Source organism: Myotis brandtii, unplaced genomic scaffold (genome assembly GCF_000412655.1).
Source record: "Myotis brandtii unplaced genomic scaffold, ASM41265v1 scaffold353, whole genome shotgun sequence".
NCBI lineage: Eukaryota > Metazoa > Chordata > Mammalia > Chiroptera > Vespertilionidae > Myotis > Myotis brandtii.
In genome coordinates, this window is record NW_005363578.1 from 1199660 (window position 1) to 1226258 (window position 26599).

The window sequence follows — 26599 nt, forward strand, 5'->3', positions numbered from 1 at the left end:
CTCGCCTGCCAGCCTGATCCCCGTAACTGCTCTCGCCTGCCAGCCTGATCCCCGTAACTGCTCTCGCCTGCCAGCCTGATCCCCGTAACTGCTCTCGCCTGCCAGCCTGATCCCCGTAACTGCTCTCGCCTGCCAGCCTGATCCCCGTAACTGCTCTCGCCTGCCAGCCTGATCCCCGTAACTGCTCTCGCCTGCCAGCCTGATCCCCGTAACTGCTCTCGCCTGCCAGCCTGATCCCCGTAACTGCTCTCCTTTGCTGGCCTGGTCCCCCTAATTGCTCTCTCCTGCCTACCTGATCGCCCAACTGCTCTCCCCTGCCATCCTGATCACCCCTAACTCCCTCTGCCTTGGCCCCGCCACCATGGTTTTGTCCAGAAGGACATCCGGTCTAATTCGCATGTTACCCTTTTATTAGTATAGATTGCCATTAGTTCAGCATTGTGCTCTATATTAAAACTTAAATATAATCAACAATCAGTATAATTTTTTCATAGAGAAAAAATTTTAAAGCATTATCTCTTAATTTACTTTCAAATTACTGCCCAACCCTTTCCACATCTTCATAGGGATTCTTTACTATCATATACTGCATTTCAAATGACTGAAAAAGATCAATTTGTTACTCTAGGCTTTAGTTTGCTAAATTAATACATTCTTTTACTCTTCCTATAATCTTCCATGGTTCATCTACTCATGCCACTGGTGAACAAACATTTATTGAATGTTCATTAGGTCTAAATCACAGTTCTAAGTGCTTTTTAAGATGCAACAATTAATCAAAGAAAAAAATCTTATTTTCACAGAAGCTGCAGTTTCTTAGACACAAACCCTAAATTATTTTAATACAATCCAGAAAATAATTAAAAACTGCCCCAAAACAGTGGGGTTTTTTTGGTTTGTTTGTTTGTTTTTTGCAGCTTGGTAAGGAAAATAAAATTTTATCTCTGGAAACTTGAATAAAGATTTAAATGATGGGCAGAATTTTGATATGCTACAGAGATCTTTTGCAGTATAGGGTACAATCTAAGAAATGCCATGAAAGGTAGCCTACATGAAACTTAGATGAAACATCGAGTATTACATCAGACTGATTTGAATAATTTATAAATATTCTACTGGTAGATATAATTTAAAAAGTTTGAGGCCAGATATTGAATAACATACCTTATAATAAAGTTTACTCTTTAAAATTTTCTCTACAGAGAAAAATCTTTAAAGTTTTTGAGCACGGCTAGTTTTTGCTACTGGGTGATCAATCTCAATTTCATAGAAGCATCAAAAATCAGTTGGAGAAAGAAGATAGGCAGGTAGTAAACTGAGTTAGAAAGCTGCTGAAATATATAAAGTGAAAATTAAATAAGACAACTTATGGAGAAATCAAAAAGAAAGACGATGTAAAAGTTATTTTGCAAATAAAATCTTCCATTAAAATTATTAGTATGTGATTGATCTATTAATATTTTATACAAGTAATTTTAATATGAATTGATGATAGTGATTATGTTAGTGTAGATCAATATTTCTTGATTGAGTAGAAGATATATTGTTAAAACAGAGTTTTCATTAGTAAGTGTATAAAACTTGTTAAAAAGGGTAAGTCATGTATAACAAACATGTTTTTCCTCACTACCCCTTTGATATACTAAACGTTATCTATATATTAAAGCCAAAAATAAATAAATCTCGGGTTTGGAATGTTTAGAATAGTTTTTTTTTCCAAATTTAAGCAAATAATTCTAAGTCAAGCCTGAAAGTAAAAGTAATGATTAACATGTTTGTTTTCATTTCCAAAAATACTTCTTAATGATTTAGTCACAAATAAATGTAGCAATAATGAATTTAAACTAGATATACCCACACCTATTCTCTTTGAGATTTTAAAGCCAATTATTATTACCCAAGGCATTTTCTTGGCATATTTTGTAACCGGGATAACTCACCAGCCTTTAGTGGCTTTAATGTAAAAGTTCTATTCTATTTTATTTTTTTCTTGCAAAATCAAAGTGGCCCCCACTGCTATTTCTCCAGCCTGCTGGAGGGCACTTCTATAGGTCTAATCATCCTAGGAAAAAGACTTGTAGGGTTTAAATTATTATTTCCCATATTTTTTTCTTTCTTTCTGAGTAGACTAACAATATGAAGTCTTGCATATAAGAAGAGATCTTAAAAACAGAAACAAAAAACCCTACAGTAAATAAATGAGTACTCAGAAAAGGGTGGACTGGGACATTAGCCTTAGAAGCTTATCTCACACTAACCCAGCACAGCAAATGGGTGCTGAGTGGCACAAAGCCCAAACAGCAGAGACAGAGGATTCCCTATGTTCATAAAATGGTGAAGTGCAAACTAAGTCCCCCCCAAATAAGAAAGCAAGCAAAGAACATCAATCAGCAACCAAGTTACATTACAGACAGACAAGAACGCTCATTAGAAACCAAACAACAAAGAGACATAAAGCAACAATCAACAGACACTCTTATATACAATATTTATAGGCACGCATAACCCACAGACAAGACTTGATAAAACAGAGTCTTTTTCATGGATCTTTCAGAAGATGTCTTAAAGTGCCTGGGACTTACAGCCAGACTGTGGCCCAGAGGGCTCCCAGGTGGGGTCGCCAGTGAACACCTACAAACAGCCTGCTGTTCACAGATCTCATCATATTCTGCTCTCCGTAATAACTATTGACTGGCGTCCAGAGTTGTTTTGGCCAAAATCTGCCAGTCCCAAGGCCTCAAATGGCAATTTTCAGACAAGGCATTAAGGAGTCCTTTTGCAAATGGACTGTTAGCCTCATTTTCTCTAACGCTTTTTCTTATTTCTTAAAGGTATTAAAGGAGAGTGGCTCATGAATCCTATTGCCTTGCTGATCTTGCATAACTGCACATGCCAAAAGCTCTCCTTCTAACATAGATTGGCTGTCACATGATCCAATAACTGGGGATCTAGTTGATGAGCCTTCCCCACCAGAGGAGGAGAATCGGGAAGGGCTTCCTCTGATGATAGGGCCTTAGGTGTTACAGGCTCTACCTCAGAAGGAAGGGGCAGTGGTAAGGCCTCCTGCATTCTGTAGGCTTTTGATCCTCAATATAAAGTGGGCATAGTGCAGCTTGAAAAAGAGCCCACATAGTTAAAGATGACAAGGACATTCGTTTTCCCTGGGCCTGATTTCTCCTTAAATTCCTACCTACTTGCTCCCAGAGATCAAGGTCTAATGTTCCAGCATCAAGGAACCAAGGATTATAAATTGTAACAGTTTGCAACAGGCTCTTTAATTGTTCTTCTGTAACTGAGGCACCATTTGCTTTTAATAACTTGTCAGACAGCTGCTGTCCGATTGTGAAAAGATTGGCTGTCACATGATCCAATAACTGGGGATCTAGTTGATGAGCCTTCCCCACCGGAGGAGGAGAATCGGGAAGGGCTTCCTCTGATGACGGGGCCTTGGGTGTTACAGGCTCTACCTCAGGAGGAAGGGGCAATGGTAAGGCCTCCTGCATTCTGTAGGCTTTTCATCCTCAATATAAAGTGGGCATGGTGCAACTTGAAAAAGAGCCCACATAGTTAAAGATGACAAGGACATTCGTTTTCCCTGGGCCTGATTTCTCCTTAAATTCCTACCTACTTGCTCCCAGAGATCAAGGTCTAATGTTCCAGCATCAAGGAACCAAGGATTATAAATTGTAACAGTTTGCAACAGGCTCTTTAATTGTTCTTCTGTAACTGAGGCACCATTTGCTTTTAATAACTTGTCAGACAGCTGCTGTCCGATTGTGAAAACTTAGCTAAGACACAATCCCATCAAAACTGGAAATCCCAAATGTGCTCCAATGACTTACTGTATAGTAACTCTTCATTTTCTTACTCTTCGTTTTTGAGGTTTCCTCCGTGTCTCATTGTGTTCCTTGGTCCTCACATGGGGCACCACTTTCCAGGGCTGACCAGCAGACCCTGAGCGATGGATGAATGGATTACTTTGGCACAAAGTTTGCTGTGAAAGAGAGGGCTAAGGGACTGCCTGGCTATAGGAACCGGACAGCCTTGTTCGCCTGCCTCTTCAGGCTTTTATTATAACAGCATTTTGGGATAGAGTTTATCTTTTAGATACAATCAGTAGGGTAAGTGATCTTGGGAGGACACATGCGTCTGCAATATCCTTTAAGCAAGACACCTAAAGACTAAGTATAAAGATTCTGGTAAACACCCAAGGGTCTGCACATGCACAAACTTGTTTGGAAAGGTCAAGGAACAATTAGGGGCAGACGCCTTTGGCCAACTTCCCTAGGTTGGAATTCTGATAAGCAGAGTGGGCTGCCTTTAGCCAACTTGCCTAGGATGGAATTTCCTCCTTACAAACTTTCCAACCAAGTCTCCTGTACTCCCCCACAAACAGCCAAGGCCACAATAGCTGTCTGGTTTGAATGAATCAAAATCATACCTTTTTTTTTATCAGATCAACAAAGATATATTTTTTGGTGTGCTGCATAACTTTAATAATTAGTTTATATGTGCCATGAGATGTAAAATGTTGAAAACCACTGCCTTGTACAGTATTATTCTAGACTAAAGATAGGCTTGTAACTGAGCCCTGGACAGGGAAGTATGGGAGAAATCTGCTGGGATATTTCTGAGAATCCTCCCTGACAAGATAAAGGATATCTATGCATACTTCCTTTTGTCTCCCGCTACCCAGTTCCCACTCATATTCTTGAGTGGATATAGTATTATTACTATTTCCCTTCTTCTTCTTCTTCTTCTTTTTCTCCCCCCCCTCCTCCTCCTCATTATTACTATTATTTGCTCTTTTTGTTATACAGAGCACACAAATAAAAAATAAAGTAAAATATAGTACAGATATTCTAAAACTTAGTTCAGCTATATCTATCTATACAGAAAGAAGCATATTCCTCATATCTCCCATGTTTTTCTTATAAGGACACTCATCACTGAATTTAGGGACCATCTGCCTAATTCAAAATGATATCCTCATCTCAAGAGGCTTAACTTAATGACAATCAGAATAAGGTTACATTCACGTCTATACATTATGTGTATTGCTCTGAAATACATAATACATGTTGGTAACATACAATTTTTTTAAAAAACAAAATCAGAGTATTTGGTGGATATTGCTAAGGATTCAGGTATTATCTAAAAAGTCAGAAAGTTGAATGCGCCTAGTTGAGTGGACTAGAACAAAGTCAGCTGGTCTCAGAGTAAAACCCAGAACAGCGATGGTTTAACAAGAATAAAGGGAGGATTTGAGCATCTGTGAGCAAGACCACCATTCAGCTGTCAAGCCCTGAGAGCACCGGCAGCTTTGCTGTTAGTCCCCTGTGTTTAACAACAGGCCCAAGGGCACCTCATTGCCTAATGCTGCTTCTACTCTATCCATTGCATCATCATTACAGACACAGCATACCAGTACCTATGCTTTAGTCAATTTGTTGCATCTTCCTAAAAAAAGACTGATGTTTTATCTTTTTTTACATTTTTTTTTTGGAGCAGCTATGTGACCACTTAAAACTTAGTGGCTTTATTATGATAGGATAAGAAAAAACAGGGTGAGTACCAATTATCAGTCACTGCTACATAGATAATATAGAAAGCAAAGGTAAGTGTTTAGCCTTTTAAAAATTCGGTAGAAAGGGTTTGACTCTAATTATAAAACAATTCTAGTTTTGATTCAAAAACTCACCTTGCCTGCAATTAGTATGTACTAATATGATAGCTAAGCAAGGGATTAGCTAAGAAATAGTCTCCAACATTTTTGTATGAGCATGATTATTGATAAACAAGTTTTACAGCAATAGATTTTTCATAAATTAATTATTTACTCTAACAGGATTTTTATAAATTATAAAAAATATGTTAATTGTTTAAAACTACAATTATTATAAAACATGCAAAGGTACACATTAAATAATAAGACAATATAATTTCTAATATATTATTTGCATATCCGGATTATAGCATTGTGGACCCTATGAAGAAGAGGTCCTCCACTTTGGAGACCACTGTAACTTCTTAAACTTTAATATGCATATTGCTTGAGGATTTTCTTAAAATGAAGATTTTTATTCAATAGGTCAAGGGTGGGATACTTTGTAGGACTGCATAAAAAATATTACTAGCAACTAAAACCCATATGGAAAGTGCTTACCTTTAACTTTTGCTGTCTTACCTAAAAATGTGGGATAGCTTGCTACTTTCATTGAATTATCTTGAAGGAAAATTATACAGAATAGTTCTAAAAGGGATTTTACTGCAGAATTATCAAGGGAAATAATATCTATAGTATAGTATAAAATATATAAGCAATTATATGAATTTAAAAGAAGAAAATTTTGGTAACTATAAACATCAAAAATAAATTTTACAAGTTTTTGTCAGAAGAAATCAGACAATTATTAAGTTAGAGACACAAAAAATTAAGTTAGAGACACTTTAGAGTCCTGGCTGGTTTTGCTCAGTGGTTAGAATGTCAGCCTGTGGACCAAAGGGTCATGGGTTTGATTCCTCTTGTGGATTTGATCCCCGGCTCCTGTCAGGGCCCAAGTGGGAGGCAACCAGTTGATGTTTCTCTCACCTCTCTCTCTCTCTCATCCTGCCCCTCCTCCAACCTTTCACTCTCTCTAAAAGATCAATGGAAAAAAATATCCTCTTCAGATCAGGATAAAAATGATGACTTTAGATATTTCTATTGTTTTCATTAGATTATTAAGCTTTAATGCAGGTTTAACATTGGTACATGAATATAGCACAGAAAAATATTTTTTGCATTGTTGGCCTTGCTTTCCTACATCTGTAAAGATATTTTTAGTAAGCACAAGGAGGAAATTGAAGTATCATTCTGATTTTCAGATTATTCTGGTCCAATTATTCACGTCACTTAATGAGGCCTTTCTGCAAGGGAATCATCGCAGCTGCAAGAAACATGCAAATCACTTTGTAAGGCATCCAGAGTTCAGAAATCCTGTGGTAATCTATACGAATATCTTTCTTTGTAACCTGTAAGCATAAAGTATGAATATTTTCAAAGTAAACTTGAATATTTTTCAAATTTGGTTTATTAAAATATACAATCCTTGGAATATAGTTCGTATTCAACTATTAGAGTTGTTTGGGAAAGGAATATAAGTTTTGAAAATAAAAGAATATGTTACAATTATGCTTTTGTCCTGCTTGAAGATCTTAACAAAGCAGCTTTAATAACTAATTCTAAGAGGGATTATACTGACCATTTTACTTTTATAATAATTAAAATTTACTAACTTAATTATCAACCAGTAATAAACTCATACTATGACTTTTATATTTAATACTAGAGGCCCGGTGCACAAAAAGAACAAAATAAACTGATGAACAAAATAAATCCAGGGACATGGAATAAGGCAGGGGGTGGGGAGAATTAAGCAAAGAGCTTAAATGCATATGTGCATAACCCATGGACACAGACAATAGTGAGGTGAAGGCCCCCCGGGGGGGTGGCAGGGGAAGGCAGGCTAGAAGGGGTCAATGGGGAAACAGGGGACATCTGTAACACTCTCAACAATAAAGACAAATTTAAATAAATAAATAAATACATAAATAAAAATGGAAAGAACAAATAGGAGAAACATTAAAATCTAATCTAAAAATAATCAGCTATTACATTAAATATAGATGGATTAAATTACCATGTAAGTCAAAGATCAGTATCCTGGAACAAAAACAAACTTAATGCAGGTTCATTAATAATTAAAAAATTATACCTTTAAGGTGAGAATCACTACTGTATAAAAAAATATTTCATAACTTAAAAAATAAATTCAGCAAGAAAAAATTGAATTCATAAATACTGATAGCATACATTGAAATAAAGTAAGAAAGATAAAATATATATTATATAGGAATTTTTTAATTAGAAAAAGATTACTGGGAGAAATTAAAGTTAATCTTAATAACATAGAGGTATATACTATGCTCTGTTCAAATTGATGTTACATTACTTAATACAACATTGCTTAAAGTAATAAAGTATTTGAAATGGCAGTATAAAAATATTCTTCAATGTAGAGGCACAAGATGTATCAACTCTGATTTTAGAATTTTCTTTTCACATGGACATAAATAAGAAAATTTCTTTAAGTTTGTAAAGCATCTAGGTCATACTATTTATTTTTGGTTCTAAATGTTTTCAATTTAATGATTAAACTTTAGTAAACAGTTTCTACAGCATTGCAATTGTTTCCTAACATCTACAGCCTACTCTGAATAGCATCATATATTTTACCATCAATTTTTTAAATATGTTTTTATTGATTTTTAGAGAGAGAGGGAGGGAGAGGAATGGGGGTTTGGAAACATTGCTGAGAGAGAAACATCATCAATCAGCTGCCTCCTGCACACCCCTACTGGGGATCAAGCCCGCAACCCAGCCTGACCAGGAATCGAGCCAGTGACCTTGTAGTTCATGGATTGATGCTCAACCACTTTGCCACCCTGGTTGGGCTGTTTACTATCAATTTGATTTTTAAAATCTCACTGTGGAATAAATCCATTCAGTTTTCACTTCTATGTTCTAGGTGTGACCGTACTTGAAGGCCCGATTTATGCTGTGGGAGGCCATGATGGCTGGAGCTATCTGAATACAGTGGAGAGATGGGATCCCCAGAGTCAGCAGTGGACTTTTGTTGCAAGTATGTCAATTGCCCGAAGCACAGTTGGTGTAGCAGCACTGAATGGCAAGTGAGTAGATTTTTCCTTTTTATCTGGGAAAAAAAAAAGTTTTTGAGTGAATATTCTTATAAATTAACTCTTAGTGAGATTGTTCAGTTAAAATCTTTTAAAAATATCTTCAGATTTTAATTGTTTTAAAAAATTAGTCTTCATGGATAATTGACAAATCAAGAAAGACTGTGCATTTTTCTGGTTGTCTCTTCATATAAAATAGAAACCAAAACTTCTTCACATGAATTGCTGGTTAAAGATGTATCCAATACATTTCATGAAAATTACATTCACTAAAGATCTGCAAACTTAATATTCTTTCTGATAACATTACCCGATGAGACTCCAAAAGGCTATAAGAAGTTTGGTGCCCAATATATAATTTTTGCCTAATTATAACAATCTAGTCACTTTTCACAATTTCTACTTCTTTTACTCTATATCAGGAATTCTCAGCCTTAATACTCTTTACTTTTTGAGCCAGATATATTTCTGTTGGGGGTGAGGCTCTGGCCTGTGCATTGGAGGGTATTTAACGGCATCCTGAGCTTCTATGCACTAGGTGCTGGTTACTCTGACCCCAATGTGACAACCAAAATGTCTGCAGACGTTGTCAAATGTCCTTGGGGATGGCAAAATGCACTCCTTCTCATTACCTTGAGAACCCCTGGCCTAAACAAAGCTAATAACATATCTTTGCCTGGACAACTGCTCAAACTAACAATCTGGTCTCTCTACTCATTCCCATACAGTCCACTTGCTAAAGCAGCCAGAACAACCCTTTATGAATGCAAATAATGTCAGTGTTCTTCAAGGGCTCTCTTTGCAATTAGAATAAAATGCATGTCTTTACCTACAAGGAGCCACTAGATCTTGCCCATGTCTACTCCTTTTTCTCTGTGCATCAGCCAAGTTGCCCTTTTACCTATGCCTCAAATATGGCAACTTCTAAGCCAACTCAGTCCTTTTGTGTTTTTTTTTGTTTGTTTTTTTTTTGTTTTGTTTTGTCTGAGATGCTGTTTCTAGCAAATCTCAGGTGCCTGAATCCTTCTCATCATTCAGGTTTCATCTCAGAATTTGTTCACATAAAGTTGTTTATTAGCCATTATATTTAAAATAGGCAACACTGCATACCTTGCCAAACTATTTACTTACTGTTCTTGAAATTATATATGTTATTGTTTTTGTCTCTTTTTTAAAAAAAATATATTTTATTGATTTTTTCCAAACTATTTACTTACTGTTCTTGAAATTATATATGCTATTGTTTTTGTCTCTTTTTAAAAAAAATATATATTTTATTGATTTTTTAAAGAGAGGAAGGGAGAGGGATAGAGAGTTGGAAACATCGATGAGAGAGAAACATCGATCAGCTGCCTCCTGCAAACCTCCTACTGGGGATGTGCCTGCAACCAAGGTACATGCCCTTGACTGGAATCGAACCTGGGACCTTTTAGTCCACAGGCCAATGCTCTACCCACTGAGCCAAACCGGTTAGGGCTGTTTTTGTCTCTTATCCTTAGCTTTATAAGTTCACTAAATGTTGATATTTTATAAGCATCATTCATTGTTATATTCCTGGGCTTGATAGCCCTTTACCATATGTACTCAGTAAATGGTGAATGAATTGCCCTGACTTTTTGTTAATCCTCACCCGAGGATATTTTTTCCTTTAATTTTTAGAGAGAGTAGAAGGGAGAGGGGGGGAGGACGAGAAAGAGACAGAGACAGAAACAGACAGACAGACAGATACATTGATTGGCTGCCTCCCTCCCCCACGTGCCCTCACATGTCCTGATGGGGCAGGAATGGAACCTGCAACCCAGGTACATGCCCTTGACAGTGAATTGAATGCTTAACCCTTTGGTGCGAAGGCTGGCACTCTAACCACTGAGTGACACTGACCACGCCCAATTTAGTTACTCCTAATAACCTTTGAGAATCTAAATGTATTTTCTAAATATGTATGAGTATGTATATTTACAAAGTTACTATTATAATCCTATCTAATAATAGATGAAGATTGAAATTGACTGTACCTTCGCTACGTCTCCCATTGGCTAATCAGCAAGATATGCAAATTAACTGCCAACAAAGATGGTGGTTAATTTCGATAGGTAGGCTCCAAGCAGTGGAGCGAAGCCAAACGTCCCCAAAGCCGGCTGAGCAGCGGGACCTCACGCCCCGGGATCAGCGGAGCCGCGAGGCCTGATGGCTGTGGAGGGGGGAGGGGGCTCTGGGGATGGGAAGGGCTATTGCACGAATCTTTTCGTGCAACAGGCCTCTAGTATACTGCTTCTGTCACCTAAATTGTAAATAAATATTACCGTAGCATTAAAAACTTTTGGAAATTCAAATTTTAATGGCTATTTAGTAGTAAACCATATGAAAAAAACACCCAAATAAACAAAACTAAATGTAAGTCAGTGGTCTCTCATTTTTTACATCAAAAGTATTTAATTGTATCTAAAATACTTATATCTAAAATAATATATATCTAAAATATTTCCCAAAATTTGATATAAAAAGCTATTATTTTCAGGCTTAAAATAAATATTTTAAGTATTTTATTTAGTAGGATTTCTTTTCCATAAATGCCTTTTCTCCCTGGTAATTTTCTTTTCCACATAAACTGGGAAATTTTGTCTTCTATATCATAAATTTAATAATTGACATTTTGTTTATGAATTTTATTTCCAATGTAAACTTAAATTTTTTTGCATTTTAGTTTTTCTTACATGATAGTTTTGATTCCTCTCTTTTCTATCTACTTCATAAGCATTTTTTTCAATTGAGTGTGCTAGCTTATCATTTTATCTTTAAAATGTCTTGTATCACCAAATGTATATTTTCTTAATTTTTTTGAAAGCACTGTTTACTGAATTTTCCCAGAAAGGAAAAGTTGAAAGTATATACTTTCTTTGCTTGAATAGTAAGATGTTCTTATGTTAAGGAAAGACCCTTAGCCATACTCCATTGTGCTTCATTTTGTCATTCCATGTACTCCTTGTGATTTTTCCTGTCAGAGCATCTAAGTCTTTTAATTAATCTCACAGTCAGTATATGTAATTATTATTTTAAAAATCTGTTAGATTAGGAAAGAATGGTGGAGCAGAATCATGGAAAGCCAAAGCAAATTGCTACCTGTTAATTTCGTTTTTGTATTTGGTAAAGAGACTTTTCTGTAGCATAGTTTTAACTATCAAACTTTCTGCTAGTACCATCTTTAATATCAAATAATATCTTCAGACATTCCTGTAATTTTCTTTTGACTGTAGTAGTTAAGAAAAATCCAGAATCTTACTATCATTGCTACCTTGGAAAACCATTGTGTACAAATAAAAAGGATTTCAAATTATATATACCCTATTTATTTCATAGTGATGGTATGCTATATTAAAAAAAAATGGTTAGAGGTTTTCTTCCTATAGCTTTCTTGTTATACTGATATTTGTCTGAAGAGGGAATTGAAACATATTACCAACTTTCCACCTAGTCTCATCTGTAAGTTATGCAAAAGACATTTCTTGGAATTGTTTATTTTTAAAAATATATATATTTTTATTGATTGCAGAGAGGAAGGGAAAGGGAGAGAGAGATAGAAACATCAATGATGATAGAGAATCATTGATTGGCTGCCTCCTGCATGCCCCACAACCTGGGCATGTGCCCTGACTGGGAATCAAACCATGACCTCCAGGTTCATAGGTTGATGCTCAACCACTGAGCTACACCAACTGGGCTGGAATTGTTTCTTTGTGAATTAGGTACATTCCATTTCCCACTCCTCTATGAATATATTTTTAAAATTCTGCTATACCTTTTAATAGCAATCACAAAAAATATTTGAAAATTTATGTTAATATTGTCATTTTAGTTATAGAGAATATATGTTATTAATATCATTTTACTACCTATATTTATATTTTGGTAGGACTATTTTTTCTTAAAAATTACAATATTTTTTATTTAATGTTACTTAATTTATAAATTAATAAAAGTTTTCTTTATTCTACATTAAATTCATTTTTTAAAGTGTCCTGCAGACTTGGCTATTCATGGATAGTAAAACTTGCAATAGGAGAATGAACATTTCTCTTAGATGTTAATGTTTTTTAATTCCTATATAGATAAGTATAGACTTTGTTAGCCTTTTTCCTTTTTCTAATATTTATATAGGAGTAACAATCTATCTGCTTATTGGTCATTTTTTTCCTGCCACTTACATTAATGCTTAATGGGTTCATTTCTTGTATTCTTTAGAAGATGAATATCTCATTGACACAACAAATTTTTTTTTTGTTCTAAATATATTTTTTATCCTTGATGTATTACAGTTATCTCTCATTTTACCCCTTTTACCTCCTTCCTCCCAGCCCCTCCCCACTCTTCACCACCCTATTGCCCATGTCCATGGGCTATGCATATAAGTATATAAGTTCTTTGGTTTATCTCTTCTGGTCCTCCTAGCCCCACATCGAGGTAGGTCAGCAAATTTTCTTAACAGGGATGAGAAATATCCTTACCTATTTATTATCTTAATTATTTGCAACATTATTCGGTAAGGATGATACACACATACATACAAACAGACTATATTAAAGTTACTCATCTTATTCTAGGTTTTTAATAATTACCTCCCATTATAACTTTGTGTTCCTTCCCTAATATTTACGTTGAAATATCTTAAAATATGTGTGTTTTGTTATAGATCCCCCCAAACTCAATCAGAAAGAAATGGCATAAAAATCGAATAAACAAAATATTTAATGGACAATGTTTTATAAATTTCATATATTATTATAATTGTAATGTTGATCCAATTTTTTCTAATGCCTCTTTTAACTTAGTTATACATGGAATTTATCATTTGGGTTGTTTTTCTTTTTGTTTTATTTTTTGGCCAGCTAGAATATTTAATATCTTAAGAAATTCTGTTTTACTCTAAAGCATTATTCATACCAAATATCAGAATGGATAGTATTCAAAGTTTTTACTTTTTAATTGAGTGTATTTTCCCAAATTTTAATTTTATTCTATGGAATGTTTTAAATAATGCAACATTTACTTCAATTAATCTTTCTCCTTTAAAACAAAATAGTACAACTCTCATTTGAATATTTTTTTCCCACCCCCACCACAGGTATGATTTAATCGCCTAAAAATTCTGTGGTTTGATGGCTGTCTACTAATGTCTTTTTGTTGTTTTTCTGTTTTACTCAGAAAAAAATATAATCACTAGAAAGTCACCTTTCACTTTAGACCCATAGCAGAAAATTGTTTCAACATCACCCTTTGACAGTTGTTTTTCTCATCTCTATTGATGTGTGTTTTTCCCCCTCTTATGTTATTTTCACATCTCTCTAATGTGACATTCTAATCTGACTGTTGCTTCTCTGGATGTGATTTTGAATAATTTTTCTAATTAAGGCTAATCAAAATAGTGAACCTCCCTCTTGAATTTAGATTATTTATGATACCATTTATTGTGGGAAAACAAGAAGTTGGTTTATAGCTTAAAATTAATGCATGTATTCTGATAAATTTAAGAGCAAAATTATATCCATTTCATGAAACATTTTGGTCTGTCTTCCAATAAGAAGATTATGCTAAATGGCAGTTACATCATCTTATGTCAGCACACCCACAAACTTACTCAATGAATAAAGAAAATACAACCAGTTAACAGATATTGGTTGTAGATGGCCATGTGACTCCTGAATATCTCCACTAGTGATTCCATGGTTCTTTTGTGCTTTTAGCTTTAGGTTGGTTCTTTCAAACTTTGTACCTAAAAGCTCTTTCTTGTTTGTTTATTTTTATTTTCTCAGCTCATACAGCAGATACTGACACTGTCTGAGTACATCCATAAAAGCTTGAATTTTAATAAATGCATTCTATTGCCCCTAGTGATCCCCCAAAACAACTGAGTTCATTTCATTATTCCATCCAAAACTTATTCAAACATTCTTTCAAAATCTTATGTTAGTTATATTCATGGGAGAGTTGCCATTTCTGCAAGTAACAATTTTTGCAGTTGCAGCCTGAATTTTCTACAGCTTGAGGAATCACGTGAACAAGTGTGAGAGTCTGTCGTTTCATTTGGTGTGCCCCCATATCTAGCACAGCAACTCACTTATGCCTCAAGGCCCGTCACTTGCTTGGTGATTCCAAATACCCTGTTTCTATTTTTGTATTCAGACTTTAGTATTGTCTTTCATAAAAGTGGGCCTCCAAATTTTATATAAGCTTTTATATAATAAGCAATTTATATTAAAATTTGTATTATCTCACATTCACACATTTTTTTTTTAAATGAAACTTCTTGTTTACTGAATCTCACTTGCGAGGTTTGTAATTTGCCTCCTGGGGGTCAGGGTGGGGGTGGAGGTGGGATATGACTTTTAAGCTGGGACTTGATTGATTTAACAGCTTTACAGAAAGTGGGGAAATCAATGAGAAGCAAGGAGAAGGAACAATTTGTGTCAAGTCCTTGAGTGTGAAATGCAAACAAATGGAGGGGATTTGAGTTTGGCTGGAATATAATGAGAGAGTGGCCCTAACAGATTGGATATAAAAGCAGGCCTCAGGTCACATAACAACTTGGCTAAGGTAAAGATGTTATAAAGGCTAAAACAGGGCAGTGACATGGTTGCAATTCAATTTTATAAAGATCACTCTGGTGAAGAATAATGTATAATTGTTCAAAGAAATTCCATCATAGTAGTGGATTGGCTAAGATGTACTCCAGTGGTTCAAAGGGATTATTTGATAAATCATGCCTCAGTGCTAGAATGTAACAGAAACAACAGATAATTCATTGTAGTCCCCAGGTTGAGCTCAGCCAATACCAGGCTCCACAGTCTGGAATGCAGTATATTTTATTGTTTGAACTCTTCTTTCTTCTCCAGTCTTCACTCTTACCCTGGCCTTACAGTCTCTCTATGCCCCAGACATACTGAATCACTCCGATTCCCTGAACATGCTTTGATAGTTGACACCCTTTTGCCTTTTCACATACTCATCTCTCTGCTTTGATTTTCTTTCCCTTGTTTATTCTTAATAACTTGGTGACTATCCACTTAGTTTTTCTCCTCAGATTTTCACCTAATCTTCAGAGACATTTGAAAACTCTCTAGAGTGATAGCCTAAAACAACTCAAGTTCTTTATGTGCATGGCAGTCCATGTGGCAAGATCACCACTAACAGGATCCAGTTTATTAGACTTGAGAAAAATAGTGTCAGGAAAAATTAAAGCAACAAAGGAAGGGAATGCAGAATTTTAAGAGGGGTAGAGCATGAGTTGGCAAGGAAAGAGGGAGGGATTAAGAATAGAAGTGGCCACCCTAAATGGTTTTGCTCAGTGGATAGAGCGTCGGCCTGCAGACTCAAGTGTCCCAGGTTCAATTCCAGTCAAGGGCATGTACCTTGGTTGCGGGCAAATACCCAGTGTGGAGTGTGCAGGAGGCAGCTGATCAATGTTTCTCTCTCCTCATCGATGCTAACCCTCTATCCCTATCCCTTCCTCTTTGTAAAATATCAATAAAATATATTTTTTTAAAAAGAATATATTTTTTTAAAAAAGAATAGAAGTGGCCATTTCTATCAGGTTTAGGTTGTTGAATTCTACCAAGTATTGGGATGTGGTTAATTGACCCAAAGTAATTTGCATATTTAAAATTGTGAGTTGTTTTCCTTTTTAGGAAATATGGGCACATTCTAATAAATTAAGGTAAGTATTTTCTATCAAACCTTAACGCACAATCTTGCATGCCAGCCATGTTTTAAATGCAGCAAGTCTCGGTCCAAGTTTGCCCCACGCATCCACATTTCTAGGAAGGAGGAACAAAAGCAGCATACAAGCTGTTGTAAGCTTACCGACATCCGCTCACTGTACTATCAGGCACCGCAACAAGTACTTTTCACAAAAAGGTTCCCTGAATGGCAGAGGTGAAGTATTCTGACAGCAGGATCTATCAGCAAGCCTTCTTTTGGGACTAAATTAAAGAGTTCTCACTGGGACACAAAGGATCAAACAGAGTTATGGCTCTAGGGAGCTGTTTTGAAGCGTTTATGTCATGGGGGTTGTGAAATTTTTACACTTTTATTATGCAAAGGAAGGGATAACAACATACCTTCTGGGTAACCATATTGTGAATCAAAATCATAATTAATATCACAGGCTAATCAGTAAAACCTTAAAATATTTAGAATATGTAATTGGAGGCACTTTCCATAGCCATTCCTGGAATATGCACTATTGATAAAGTATGACAAGTATTACATAACTTTACTTGGGATACAGATTGGAAATAATGTTAAATTTCTGGAAGCAGACAAAGTAGTATCAGGAAAGATTGTCTCGTAGAAACACAGCTGAATTCATTGATGAGAGATGAAGGAGCAGCAGCCTAGCCTCTATAGGAAGTAGGTGCTTAAGATAGAAGGCACAACGGTACCCAGGACTAGAAAAGACCCAGTGTTGGGTCAGAAACGTCTAAGTATCTCCTAATACTCATTCGCTCCTTTTCATATGACAATATAAACACCAATTGTTAGATAGGCACATGGTCACCTAAAATAAGAACATTTCCAGCACCTTACCAGTTAGGGGTTGCCATGTGACTAAGTTCTGGCCAATGGCATGTAAGACGTGAGCTGTGCACTTAAAAGATGAAATCTTAAAGGCAGAGGATGTGCTCCTTCTTCCACTCTTCTGGCATCCTGCCACGTGAACTATGGTTGTGATAGCAAGAGGTACCTTAGGACATCGGGACAACAGGGTTCATAGATAATTCAACCATCGGGTTTTAGCATTACTGCACATTTTCCAAACAAGAACTATCGGCAACTTTTTTTCATACTATCTTATTCAGAGCATTTGTAAATCAGACAGCTTTGGAAGATAGAAACAGTGTCTTTCTTTGGGACAGAGAGCAGAACTGTTTCTTCTCCAGAATAATAATGCCTCTCTCCAGAGCAAAAGTTAGGTAGGTTTGTTGGCATCCTCTTTTAAAGAATATGCATTTCACCCTAACTGGTTTGGCTCAGTGGATAGAGCATCAGCCTGCAGACTGAAAGGTCCCAGGTTCGATTCCAGTCAAGGGCATGTACCTTGGTTGCGGGCACATCCCCAGAAGGAGGTGTGCAGGAGGCAGCTGATCGATGCTTCTCTCCCATCGATGTTTCTAACTCCCTATCCCTCTCCCTTCCTCTCTGTAAAAAAATCAATAAAATATATTTAAAAAGAATAAGCATTTCATAAACTCAGTGACCTTCAAATGTGAGAAAAACCCACTGTGTATCAGCATTTACCCAAGTCTCTCTGCATCAGCCTGGTGGGACTTGGGGGGACGTGAAGCAGCAATATGAACATGAAGCTCATACTACCTATTGTGCGGTGAGTAATAAAGTCATTTTTCTCTGACCCAGGAATCATGTGTCTTCTTTCAGCTGTGATAGGGAATCTGTTAGTTGCCAAGTAGGGTTAAATTCTAACTCTTTACAGTTCATGGCAAAGGGTCAGACTCTACATATGACATAGTTAAAAATGGGAACAGCCTGGTTCTCAGTACCTACAAAGCCACTTTACACACATTTGACCCAAATCCTAATACAAGATTTCTTTCCCGCAACTGCTATTTTATAGTTACTAGAATAGTAAATATGTGATACTCAGGCACATGGCAACTAGACTTCAACACACTGACACCTGGTCGCTAAACTTTAGGTAAAACTCATTGGCATGCTGAATAAACACATACATTAGGGAAAGCGGTAGGGGAGACTCAGATTCTTGCCATACTCAGCAAAATTCTACAAGAGTTTGCTAAAGTCAGGAATATTTCTGATTCCCTGCCAATGTTTGGCTTGCAAGGGAAATACTAGTTAATATGCACAGCAAACTGAACTATGACCTTGATGATCTCTAAGAGTATTGTTTTTTGTCCTTTTCTCATTGCCTCAGAGTGAAGTTCCAACTCTACAGCAGGACACACAACCCCCTTCATTCTCCTTTTAATCTTCTCATTCTACCAGCTGAATCTCTTCTTTCCCTCCCATCACTACAACCTCTTCCATCAACATGACATACCTGCCACTCTTTATTTGTCACCTTCTATGACCTTTCATGACCCTTGTCTTTACTCATAATATTTCCCTATATGTAATGTTTTCTCCTTACTTCATCTTTCAAATTTCTACTCATCTTTCAACTCTAAGTTAAAATGTCAAATTTTCTTTCTCGCTGCGAAACTGTCAGCTGTCACTTCCTATGTTGTCAGGGAACAGATTCTTCTCTGCTCTTCAGATTCTCAACATCTAACTTGTCCTTGTAGTAACAAACCAGGAAATCATTCTACACTATATTTAAATAGATTGTGAGGGGAGATCTGAGAAGATAACCTTTGATAATTGTCCATAAAGTTTGATGCATACCTTCTAGCATTTATTCTAACTGCTTATAATATAATGTTTATATCCTTGGTTATTTTTATAACTTTAATGCAATTACAGTAATAGTTATTATTATTGTTGTTATTTACTTTTACATTTAAATTTTTAGTCACTTAGCAAATTTCCATTTCAAAATAATTACAGTAATAGTTATTATTGTTGTTATTTATTTTTACAGTTAAATTTTTAGTCACTTAGCAAATTTCCATTTCAAAATAAGTGGATTATAGATAGTGGTTAATAACATATATTTGTAAAGTACACAATTTTCAAGGTCTTTTCAAATACTGAAATACATTTATTAATTTTAACAATAGATCCATAAAGCAGTCCTAAAGGACACTATCATATATTTTACATAAGTTAAGTTTTATGTTTTCTTTTTCACAGCTTGTTCTTGAGGAAAAAAAATTAGTTTATTTATTCTTTTCAACTAGTTTTTCCCTAACATTATCAATAATTTATGTTATATTATTAAAGTTACAATAATTTTATTACTGATCTGTAGACTATATAATACCATGAAGGGCATTAAAAAGGCTAGATATAAAGTGAAAGAAACCACTGATAATCTAGCTTAGGCTTTAGTAAATCATTTACAAAGTAATAGTTACCATACACATATAAAACACTTATTTTACAAAAGAAACTGTCAAAAATTAGGTCATTTGTATTAAAGCATTACATGAATTTCTTTATTCTATAATCCCTTGTGTTATTAGACTTTATTAGGGGAAGTTTACGTAGAAGAGAGACTGAATGAATAGTGGTTTGTAATATATGTAATTATATTAAAGAATCAATTATGATATAACAAACTTTATGGGATTGTTTAATTTCCAAATAAAAGTCCTAATAGGTTCAATATTGACTTTTATATTGTAAGTAATATGTTATATTAATTACCATTACTTTTATATACATTTAGCTATATATTTGTATATGTTAGCATATTTAATAATCTTAGAAAAAGAAAATGTATGATATATTGCTGCACAGGAATAATGTATTATCAGCAACACTGAGTTCAGATGTAGCAATACCATAATTTATCACTGTTATATGTATAAATAAATAGAACAGCTTAAAGTCAATAATTTCTTTAAAACAATAGACAAAAGAGAGAATGCTTTTCTTATATATAAACTATGTGCTTCATGTGAAGATTCCCAATAAGCAAAATTCCTGCAAAAATATTTAGTTAAATTTTAATAATAATACATCAAGCTTATTGCATACTTTCCTTGAGTTAGACCTTCAATATAAGTAAAACAAAAACATAAGTGAAATTCAGATTTCAGAAAGTTTTTAGGAAGATAAAATCTTCTGAGTGAATAATTATTTCACTTCTGGGTGCTTTTGCAGGCTAAATTGTTCGATACTTGTTCTACAAAATGTTCCTATTAGTTAATATCAACATGTTGCAAGATTGAGAGCTGGCAGACAACTTGTTGAGTAATCAAGCAAAAAATCATTATGTCCATAAAGGGCACACTCAGGCAATCAGAAACACTTTATCGTGGCAGGCATTCAAAGAAACTTAAACAGCTTTAAAAAATAAGTCTCCAGTATTTGAATCAGTTTAGCCATCATATTTTAGAGTTAGTAAAATAATAGAGCATAAATTTGTAAATATAAGACCTCAATTAAATTATATTCTAAGCAGTAATGTCTTCCTGAACATTTATTTATAAATTGAAAAGTACTGAATTGTCTATTTACCAATATATTAAGCATAATATCCACTAATAAGACAAAAATTTCATAACATCTAACCATATTAAAACCCAAGCAAGTAATATCACCCTCTGCTCAAAAAATGTCTTATGGCTTCCTGTTTCACTCAGAGTGAATGTCTACAAATACCTGTATGAGGTTCACCCTGTACTCCCTACCTCTCACCTCATCTGCCACTCCTCCCTCAATCTCTGCTCCAGCCACTCTGGCTTCCTTGCTGCTCCTGGACCTAGGGAGTCACCTGTTCCATCTGCTAGAATCTTCTCTGGCAGATATTCCTGAACTCACATCCAACCACTATTGTCTTCTTCAAATTTTTGTGCGAACATCATCTTCTCAGTGAGAACTTTCTTGATGATATATTTAAAATGATAATCACAATCCCTCTCTTACCATTGCACACTTGACCCACTTCCCTGCTCTGTCAATGTCTACAGCACCCAGTCTTTATAAAGAAGTATATGTGTTTATTTTGTATGTTATGTCTACCCCTTATTCCAGAAGAATTAAGTGCAGGGATATTTATCCTGTTTTGTTCATGGATATATTTGCAAAACTTTAGATGATGTGTGTGGCATAACCTAGGCATTGAAAAATATGTGTTGAGTGAATTAATAAATAAATGCAACTCTGTACCTCACTATGATGAAATTTTCATAGCGATGACCAAATAGAAAAGATCTATTTTATCATAAATAGTATATTTTTAATCATTTAAGTATCATTTATGCTGTAGCACTTATTTTCCCAGGTATGTAGCATACTTGTCATTAATGAAATAACTATAGAAAAATGAGTGTATTAAGTAATAAATTTCAGCAATATTCAGTCAGATTAACATGACTACACACTTTTTTCCTGTAAAGACTTATCTATGTAACACATTAGCTATAGGTTAAGCACTGATTAAGGAAGCTGATGTTATGACAATACTTGCTTAGATATTCCATTTAGTTAGTGTTCTAAACAGTAGGGACAGAACACAAAAAGTAGGCATGATTTATTTGCCAGTGCAAATCAATTGCTCATCAAGTAAGATAATCAGTTTTCTTTTGATTATGAGAATTTTCAAGGAAAATTGGGGATAAACATATCTTATTCTATATTTTAAATAATTCCTTAATATGTATTAAAATGATATATTAAAATACTGAATTAGTATGGCATAAGCAGTGTAAATCTATCTAACATCTCAGAAATAACTGAGGTTAGAAAATTATAGTTGTTTTAATTTCATCTGGTATTCTGCATATAAGAATGATGGGAACTCTAGGCTTATGCAGTTATTTATAAAGTACCTCTAACAAAAATTTCCATGTGAAGGAGTATTTCAAATATATTTAAGACTCATACTGTGATTAAATTTATTTATAAATGACATTTCTTTTTTTTTACATTTTGTCATCCATACTATAGTATTAAGTCATGGTTTTCCAATTGTGTTTTCTAGGTTGTACTCAGTTGGAGGCCGTGACGGAAGTTCGTGTTTGAGTTCAATGGAGTATTATGATCCTCATACAAATAAGTGGAACATGTGTGCTCCAATGTGTAAAAGAAGAGGGGGTGTTGGAGTAGCCACATGTGATGGTTTCCTTTATGCAGTAGGAGGTCATGATGCTCCTGCTTCAAATCACTGTTCCCGGCTACTTGATTACGTAGAAAGGTAAGACCTCAAGGACACTGCTAAAGTGAGAGGCAGTGCAAATTATACTGATGCCTAGACCAAAGGCTTGCAAAAACTAGATTTAGGAAAGGTAAATTCCACCCCTAGAGCTTCTTCTCTCAATATCTCTAATTTTCCACTGCTAAATTCTTGGGGAAAATGACAAAGAAAATTAATATGATGAGGCTCCTACTTTTACCGTGAATACCTTGTATAAATGCTACCAATGAAATGATATTTCATACAAATATTCTCTTCTAACTTTACTGTATAATGTATTGAAATGCTGTTTGTGAACAGAGACATAAATAATTCAGTCTAGGAATACATTTATGGTGCAAAATTAGATTTAAATAAGCATAGCTATTTTAAGTTATAGGAGTACAGTGGGTATAAGCTGCTTAAGTAATGCAGAAGCACATGGCATTATCCTGATTCTTATTCAAGCTCATACTCTGTGGCAGATTAATAGCATTTTTGCACTTTCTACAACATATATTCTGTATTAATGATTTCACATGTACATCATCAATAAATCAAGGTACTTCTGTAAAATTATTTTGCACATATGATGTAAAAATGTTTATAATTATAGGCAAATAAATCATTAGGAATAGCAAGAAGTAGTGTACAATGCTGTTTTAAACATAAATAGGTGGGTGGATATGTAGATGGACAAATTTTATTATAGGACAATAATTCTTATGGAAATGTAAAGGTATTATATAATGGTGGTGTTAAACTACATTTATGTAATATTTATGAAAACAATTTAAAGAGTCAGGCTGCCTTACACACAAAGAACACTGGCATTTCAAATCAAATAAGGTAACAAGACAGAGACTGAGCATGAATAGGAACGTTAGAATAGTTGATGAAACAGAGAAAACTAATTCTGTAGCCAAGCCTCACCCCATGGACAACATCTTAGGGGACAAAATCAATGTCCAAAATATGCAGTAAGTTCTAGCAAATTTAGGCCCAAGAGGTGCACTCCATTAGAAAAATCACATTCATCTATTTACTTATTCAATATATATTTCAGGTGTATTTTTCACTGTGCTACATAGAGCTTAAAATGTATTGGAAGAAAGAGACAAAGAAATAGCTAATTCGAACTCTTTAAGATCAAAAACAAAACTAGAAACCAGACAATGGATCAGAAAAGATGCTGAAAGGCATCAGTCTACTGCTGGCTAATAACAGATCAGGACCACCTTTACCCTCAAATTTGCATCCCAGTAATGAGAACGGGTAGGAGAGGGGTGTCAAGACAACAAGAACCTACTATGCCTACCTTTGTAATACCCACTCTTGCTTCTTAGAATCTTTTCTTGTGTAGTAGCCAGAGGGATCTTTCCATAATGCACACTTGATCTGAAAGCACACGAGTTTTCATTAGTGTCAAATATCAATCCTATATAATAAAGAGGTAATATGCAAATTGACCATCACTCCAACACACAAGATGGCACCCCCATGTGGACACAAGGTGGCTGGCAGGGGAAGGCAGTTGTGGGTGATCAGGCTGACAGGGGAGGGCAGTTGGGGGCAATCAGGCTGGCAGGGGAGGGCAGTTGCGGGGGGGACCAGGCCTTCAGGGGAAGGCAGTTGGGAGCAACCGGACCTGCAGGAGAGGGCAGTTGGGGGCAATCAGGCCAGCAGGAGAGCTGTTAGGCATCGATCAGGCGGGCAGGGGGGTGGTTAGGGGGTGATCAGACTGGCAGGCAGAAGCAGAAGCGGTTAGGGGCAATCAGGCAGGTAGGCATGCGAGCAGTTGAGAAGGGTCCCAGATTGGAGAAAGTGCAGACTGGGCTGAGGGACACTCCCCCCAATGCATGAATTTTGTGCAGCGGGCCTCTAGTGTTATAATAAAAAATATTTGTTTTACATGAATTTTTTCACTAAACTAGGTTCTATGTGCTGATAATGATCAAGATTAGCTTGTCTATGCCCATATTCCTATAGTTGGCACAATCTTTGGCACAGAGTAATCATTCAACAAAGAATTTATCAAATCATTCAGACAGTAAGAACAACAGTCCTCAAATTACTTACAAGGAAAAGCATCTTAAGGTATACTGCAAATAAGTGCTTATATAGATTACTAGATAGATAAGTAGATAGATAGATAGGGAAAATAGATAAAGTGATGGTTGGATAGATAGAAGAATGGAGGATGGATAGATGTTTGGATGTTTGGATGGACTGATGGAAAGACATATAGTTAAATATACTTTTATTTTTTATTTCTTTATTTGCATGTAAATATCCATTTCCACCACCAATGGCTGCATATCAATGATTTACATATAGTTGAGGCATATATTCCATAGCCAAAACTTTTTGAAGTGGCCTAAATTATTAAGCAACTTTTTGTATATTAGTTGAAAATTATGTTACTATATCATTTAAACACTAATAAAATCTAAGTATGAATTTTGATATATTACTTGCAATAAATATAAAACTTTTATTCAAACTCTACTAAAATCTACTCCAGTCATATCAGAAAATGTCATCTAAAATAACAGCATTTAATATACAGGGTGTCCCCAAAAATGTATATACATATATATATATGAAAGCCTAAGCAACCGTTCAACCATCTGACTGTCCGACAGATAGCTATGACGTGTAATGACCACCAGGGGGCAGATGCTCCTACAGGTAGCTATGACACACACTGACCACCCTGGGGAAGACACTTAATGCAGGAACTGCCAAGCTGTGGTGACTTGGCAGCTGAAGTTCTTGGGTGATGCACTTGGAACCAGAGAGGAGGGAGTCTGATTCCGGGGTGTGTCACCCGAGAACCACCCTCTCGCAATCCGGGACCCATCAGGGAATGTCAGAGAGCTGGTTTCGGCCCAATCCCCATAGGCCAGGCCAAGGGACCCCACCGGTGCACTGGGCCTCTAGTACTTTGAATAATTATAAAGACAGTGTTTATTTAAAATACATTCTATTTTCATTTAATAGCTATCATCTGTTAAAGTGTTTATACATTTTTGGGGACACCCTATATTATTGTCAAGACATTGAACAGCATTTTATCATCTTTAGATCTTTGTTAAGAATGAAATAACTTAAAAATGTCTTTCAGGCATGCAGGGATAAATACATTATTCATTTAATTAAGTAATTATTTTAAAAATTACCAAAACATTAATATATAAGTTAAGAATTAAATTTTGGATTATTTCATTTCTTTTAATTTCTCATTTTATGTTTTTAGTTCAAACATAATTTAAGAATTTTAGCATATCTAAGAAATGAAGAGAGGTAATATAGGAGGGATTTACTTTCTATTTAAATTATGAATTCTTATCAACTTTTAAAGTTTTTATATTTTTAACTTAGGCAGTGGTTGTGGCAGATGACTTGAAAAATCAGGATAAAGATGATAAAATAAAGCAATTTCATCAGCAACTTTGCCACATTTATTTATTTACATAAACTGATGTCTATATTTGATTCTTTTGCTGTTTTAAAATATGCCTTCTAGTGAAGGTTAAATTTTAGCCAAATTGCAGTCTGTTTCTTTGTCTCTTTCCAATTGTACCTTTAGGCTCTATGTCCCAGGAGGATAGCATATAAGAAATGCTTAAACATATTGACTGAAAAAATCAATGGGTGGATTAATGTGCATTGTCCGATGAATTGGGCCTTCTGATTTTAAATCCTACCAGGAATTTCAGCATTTCTTTTTTTTTTTCTATAGTTTGGACTAACAATACAAGAAAATTATTTTGTCTATTTATTTTATAAAGTAGAGGGCCGGTGCATGAAATTTGTGCACGGGGGGGGGGGGGGGGTCCCTCAGCCCAGCCTGCACCCTCTCCAATCTAGGACCCCCTGAGGAATGTCCGACTGCCCGTTTAGGCCCAGGATTGGGCCCAAATGGGCAGTCGGACATCCCTTTCATAATCCAGGACTGCTGGCTCCCAACTGCTCACCAGCCTGCCAGCCTGATCACCCCCTAACCACTCTCCTTCCAGCCCGATTGCCCCTAACTGCCTTCCTCTC

At 35.5% G+C, this 26599-nt stretch overlaps 1 protein-coding gene across 1 annotated transcript in view; it reads left to right on the forward strand.

The window, feature by feature from the left end:
* The window catches only part of KLHL1 (kelch-like family member 1), a 378971-nt gene that overhangs the window by 335074 nt on the left and 17298 nt on the right, over positions 1 to 26599 (forward strand). The window contains exons 8-9 of the mRNA XM_005871702.2: positions 8571 to 8733; positions 22358 to 22570. Coding sequence (XP_005871764.1) covers positions 8571 to 8733; positions 22358 to 22570 — 376 coding nt within the window. The remainder of the gene's footprint in view (positions 1 to 8570; positions 8734 to 22357; positions 22571 to 26599) is intronic.